The sequence below is a fragment of the Porites lutea genome, chromosome 9 (genome assembly GCF_958299795.1).
Source record: "Porites lutea chromosome 9, jaPorLute2.1, whole genome shotgun sequence".
Taxonomy (NCBI): Eukaryota; Metazoa; Cnidaria; class Anthozoa; order Scleractinia; family Poritidae; genus Porites; species Porites lutea.
The window spans coordinates 21,390,195-21,396,194 of NC_133209.1; the positions used below are offsets into that span (position 1 = coordinate 21,390,195).

The 6,000-nt window shown below is 36.7% G+C and overlaps 1 protein-coding gene across 1 annotated transcript in view; it reads right to left on the reverse strand.

Annotated features, from left to right (window-relative positions):
• Nucleotides 1-5,951, reverse strand: part of LOC140949035 (dedicator of cytokinesis protein 1-like) — a 49,927-nt gene extending 43,976 nt beyond the window's left edge. Inside the window, exons 1-7 of the mRNA XM_073398287.1 lie at nucleotides 5,762-5,951; nucleotides 5,573-5,656; nucleotides 5,112-5,152; nucleotides 3,007-3,062; nucleotides 1,220-1,319; nucleotides 419-511; nucleotides 156-211 (exon numbers count right to left, since the gene is read on the reverse strand). Of these exons, the coding sequence (XP_073254388.1) occupies nucleotides 156-211; nucleotides 419-511; nucleotides 1,220-1,319; nucleotides 3,007-3,062; nucleotides 5,112-5,152; nucleotides 5,573-5,656; nucleotides 5,762-5,804 (473 nt within the window). The 5' untranslated portion in view covers nucleotides 5,805-5,951. The remainder of the gene's footprint in view (nucleotides 1-155; nucleotides 212-418; nucleotides 512-1,219; nucleotides 1,320-3,006; nucleotides 3,063-5,111; nucleotides 5,153-5,572; nucleotides 5,657-5,761) is intronic.
• Between the last annotated feature and the right edge of the window lie 49 nt (nucleotides 5,952-6,000).

A 6,000-nucleotide genomic window follows, 5' to 3' on the forward strand; every position in this document is an offset into this window, starting at 1 on the left:
TTGTGTCGAACCCAAAAGAAAGGATCCATGCAAAGCACTCCGGCCCCACCCCTCCCCCCCGCCCTTTTTCTCCTTTGGGGAAGAGACATTATTTTTGTATGGAGCCCTTCATTATTAAGTATTTAATAATGTTCAACGGTTATAAATCACCCCACCTGTTGCCCCAGTCAATCTTTCTGATGGCTCGCTTCTTTATTTCATCCATTTGGTCCTATAAAGCAGTAGTGAATGTGAGAGAGTTTCTTGTTAATACTAAGTGGAACAACAATTGTGAAAAAATTCTAAAAGGAAAAATGAAAACTAATGTAAAAAGCCAAATTGGAATTTATTAGAATTACTAATAAACCATGATTGAGTGCATTCATTTGCAACATATCTGCACAATTGTCTTAAAATTTAGTTTACATGCAATGCATACTTGAGTCAGTGTGCCTGATAAAAGATCCTGTCGGCATTTCACCAGTTCCTCCATTATCTGTCTTAGTGCTTGAAAGAGATGCACTTCGTGTTTCTGTGTAAGCCACAACAAGAGTAATTAGGTAATCAAAGTTTTCACTAATAATTCTACAGTAAGTAGTAGCAGGAGAAGGTGTAACCAGAGAAAATTTTGAAGCGTCTCCTTGTCTGAATAAAAATAGTCATGGGCTATCGAACATTTGCCAGAGAATTTTGTGTAGTTAAGGGAGAACTCTCCGATTTTTGATGCCTAATGAACACCCTGAGGTATTGCAGTCCAATGTCGCTCACCTAAAGACAATAATACACTAAATTTTTTCGTTAACTCAGAATTTATCACTTTTTTGGCGACATGCCCTCTATAAAACCCGGAGGGCTACTTGGGCCCATTTTTGCTAGGTATGTGCTACTAGCCTCTCAGGACCCCCACCCTATTATAGTCTACTTTAATAGAGGCCAATTATTATAGACCCCATCTTAATCACTTCTTGGGCAAATGTACTTTACGTTACGAATTCACATATGTTTTTCAAATTTCTAGAGGTTTTTATTGTTCCCCACCCCAAAATCCTGAAAATGTGTAAAAACCTCATTCTAGCCCTCTTTCAAAAAATGTAACCCCATTATAGTCAGTCCAGTCATGAAAATGCGACCCCATCCAGTAACCCATCACTAGGAAGTACCCTCCCAGGGCTACAAAACACCAACTATGTCCATAGCACTAGAGTTACAATGTATATAAGGAGTGATAACAACATACAACCTTGTAGAGTTGCTTCCAGTTGACCAGCCATTCTCTCAGAATCAATGTCAGTTCCTTGACGGTAGCATCTTCTTTTGATACAACACTCTCCATTGGTGTTCTGAAATTACCACAGACAAAGCTCCATGTACATGTAATTTTTGGGGTTGCACTTATGGCTTCGCAAGGGCCTTGGGTTCTTACAACTTTTCAGCTGAGATCTGGCTATAGACCTATTCGCCAGCTAACTCAATGTTGTACCCAACTCAAATGTAAAACATTTTATTTAAGGAATTTCCATATCATGTAAATGTGAATGCCATATTATAATGCAAATACAATACACAAAGAATCTAAACCCTGGGAGATTTGAATTGGTTACAACACTGAGTTAGCCGAATAGGTCTATTACATGTTGCTATGTTTGCTTTGCCTCTTGTGGTTTGTGTAGAGCACCTTCCCCCACACTCATCTTTGCAGTTAACTTTAATAACCACCTCCAACCAAAAGCAACTATGACCAGGATTATCATATCATGGCCCAAAGATGGTTGTATTTTACACTTTACAAAGTCCCACTGCATAAACATGCATAAGGTGCCAGGGACATTTGAATCGATACTTTATTGTTACTGTTACTGTTGAAAGTCTACTTCTGAGTGGATTTTGATTTCAAAGGTTTTGTATTATAAATAGACTCACTCACTCAAATGACACCCATTTAAATATTTAAGTCATTAAAAACAATCAATTTGGAACTACAATGGAACCTCAATATAACGAAGGGCCAAGGGACTGGTTTGCAATACCAAGGTTTCGTTATGTCAAGGTTGTTTTTCACACATTTTACCATAATGGGGTAAAAAAATCATTGGTTATACCAAGGCCTTCGTCATATAGAGGTTAGTTATATCAAGATTCCACTGTACAAACGAGCCCCATGTGTGACCAACTCTTGTAAATGACCACCTCTCATACACATGTATATGTAAGCGACCACAACCATTTCTGAGCCTGAGAGTTTTACAGTTTTCCATTGTTTTTACAGTCAAGCAAGGTCAAGCGTACCCCCCAAGATTCCATTAATGAATTTATTATTCGAAAGTTGAATGCATGGTAGTTGTAGATTTCAGATTCATCTCTGCATACTTGCATGCGTAACGAACCATGTATTCACAAGCGAGGCAGTTATGAAATTTCTACCAGCTCAGTTTCCCTGAATTTGATGTAAATGTCTGCGAAGCAATTTTATCCATTCAAAGATTTTTTAAAATCTGACCAAATACAGAGTAGTTCTCGTAAAATATTTACCGCTCATTACACATGCAGAATGCCAATTTGAATCTGTTATTAGTTGCCGGAATGACTAATATCTTTACTCTTCAAATAATTAATTTATCAATGGAATCTTGGGGGGTATGCTTGACCAGCCTTGACTATGACCTCTTGTAAGGAACTCACTTGACACTTGGTGAGGTCTCTTCATTTACTTAATGAACTACACCCATCCAACCAATCAACCATCCATACGAAGAACCTTCACAGACAACATGGAACTACATGTATAATATGTATCTTCAAAATTGCAGGTGATGAATTCTCTCCTGCAAGGTGGACGTATCGGGACCTCTTCTCAGAAAAGACTCCCTATGGTTCGATTCTCGTAAGCAACCACCTTCCATATGCAGCCACTAAATCTTCGCATTTTGGGTGGTCATTTACAGGAGGTTTGACTGCATTTCATTAAAATATAGTTCATTAAAATGTTGTAAGTTTAATAATTTTACTAGATGTATAAATTGTACCTACCCTGCATTTTCCACTGTACACGCCTTGATATGAACATAAGTTGTTGGAAAGATACCCTAAAGATGTCCAAAGGAACAAATTTATCTTTAATCATGTACGTGTACAAACAAAATAATGACTGAAACTTGGATACAAGGAAATCATATATGTGAACTGTGGAGTGAAGACTCAAAGAGTGCTGCACCGGTATCGCAGAGGTCAAGGGTTCAAATCCCGTACAAGCCTGAATTTTTTTCAGGTTTCTTTTCGCAACTGTAAAAGTTGCGTATATAACTGCGATGATCATCCTTCATTTAAAATCATGGCATAATCATGGCGGCAACACTCTCAAAGACGTCCTCTGAATCAAAATGTGGTAGTCTTAAGGAAGACGATGTGCAAAAGCCCCTTAAACTAGTGAAAGAGTTGCTTAAGCAGCAAGAGTCAACTTTAAAAAGTGTTTCTCAGTACCTACATGGATTCTATCAACACTAGAATAAATTGACAACTTGTTGAAAGATGTGCAAAGTGTTAAATTGAGTTTAGAGTTGACACAAGCCCAAATTCAGGTCAGACAGAATGTAACGTAAATACCTTAACACCTTATATCTATATTTTTCTCTAAACACACTTATATACTTAAATAAACGACTTTTTTCTTTATTTCTTAAAATGCCGCCTAGTATTAAATTGCCCGTGGGGGGAAATCTTTATTCCTCATAAGCTCGGCTTCTCGGAGACTTCCCCGCCACAGTCACTCCTCCCAAGTAATGTACAAATTTTAAATTTAATGTTAATTAACCTATTTATCATCGTTTTAATTCTGCTTCTAATTCATTGTGTGTGGCAAAATAATAAATAAATAAAATAATAAATAATGACTGTAAAACAGTAATCGCGAGGTCACAGGTTCAAACCCCGTTGAAGTCCTGAATTTTTTTTTTTTTCAGGCTTCTTTACACAATTGCCTAAATTGCGTTCACTGCGACCATCATTTCTTCATTTTCAGTCAAATCTCTGTTCATCTGCCACCCTGCATTTAGTAGACAGTTACCACAGTCCTAGCACACAAGACTGATGGTGAATCATTATATACTACAGGGTAACCTACTGTTGAGCTACCACTTATTTCTCCCTAAAGCCTGGTGGATGCCTAATAGAGGTTCTCCACAGCCAGCCTAAAGGTAGGATTGGAAACAACTTAAGTTTGCCCCAGCTGTTGTGCATACAGTGTATTGAGGTCACTTATATTATTGGTTCAATTTTTTCATCTTTCTTTTCATCATTTTTTTTTTTTCGAATCCAGAAACAAAACGGAAACACTGAGGCAAGCATTGAACCACAACAAATACAATACGTAAGATTCATGAATCTTGATGAACATAAAACATGGCATGGGCAACAAAACATTTCTCCCTATAAAAATATAAAATGCCAAAATTATGGAAGCAGATGATATGGAGGAGAACAGTATTAAACCCAGAAGTTGTAAATAAGCCAGGTTTTTATTTAGACCAAATCATACATGTATGAATGGTTCTTTTTTTGGTAGGTATCTTGACTAGCTTCTTGTTTTGTAGTATTTTTTCAACATGGAACATCGAATTTTTTTTTGAAATTTTCCTTTGGAACAAAAGGTTAAATGTGTTTACAGAAGGAAAGATAACAATAATAAGATGTTATTCAATATACAGTGTAAGCTTATATCTTATGCTCTTGCCCCTTAAAAACTAAAAAAAAAAAGGATCAATAAGATAAAATGAAAAAACTAAAAGAAAGACAGAACACAATTAAATTATGGACTAACTTTATAAGACAATATTGATCTTAGACAACCCGTTTTAGTCATACCAATTGCCAGCACCCAATATAAATTGGCAAAGAAAAACAATTTTATGAGTGTTGACCCTGCTAAGTTTGGCAAAATGTCATTGTGATCAAGTGGAATAGTAGCATTTGTTTGAAGTATTATTTGGGATACAAATGTTGTGCAAATAACATACAAACACCAGTAGAAATGGCCAGAATTTTCAGGTGTTATAAAAGAATTACAGCTGTACTATAGATTTATTAATTATTTACAACGTAATTTACAAGTTCGCGTGAAATGTAACGCTTACGCTCACCTTCACGGACTTGTTCCGCAAAGTGCATCCTCGGTACCAACCTAATCCATCAACAGCAGAAAAAATCAAAGCGTTAATGATCTAGGTTATCGTCAAACAAAAAGTTATGCATTCGCCCCTTATGTCTAACCATAACTTAAGTAAGCTTCATGATGAAAATCGAAAAATGCATTAACAATAATAAACGTCTACAAGCTGAAGCAATTAAACTGTTAGAATAAGCTTAAGCTTTCATTTCAACGGTTCAAGCGTTCGTCAAAAACGAACCAAAAACCTATTCAGAATTAAACCGAAGCTTGTAAGCTTAGCTTCAGCCATTTAAAACGGATAGTCTCAGACAACTAGCCGGAAATCATTCACCAAATAATCCAACTTTTAGAATCAATAAGGGAAATTGACAAGGGAAATATTTGTGCCGATTACCCCATGTAAGAGTCGTTTATTTTACAGCCAGCTCTCACCGGAACACTCCTCGAAAATGTGAACAGTTTCCCCGATCGTTAAGCGCAAGCCGTGAGTCACATTGCCGTCAAAGTTATAAACAACTACAAGATACAAACAAGAGCTTAATATTAATAATACTGAATGAAACCATCAATTAAATTGAAAGCGATTGATCAGATCAATCGATCGATAAATCGAAGACTTACCAACTCCATATTTTGCATCGGTTGTTGCCTTCCAGGCTTCCATGTTGTCATAGTTTATCTTTTCTGATCAGAAATAATTCATTTCTACCTTTACGAATCAAGGAGCCAGATTATGAGTCAAAGTATGTGTCAGTCACTTTGGATGTGAGAGTGTGGAATACACTACGGTGGCGCCATGTTTATTTTCTCATGGTCTTCGCCTCGTTTCCATGACATATTCAAATCCTCACAGCACCCTA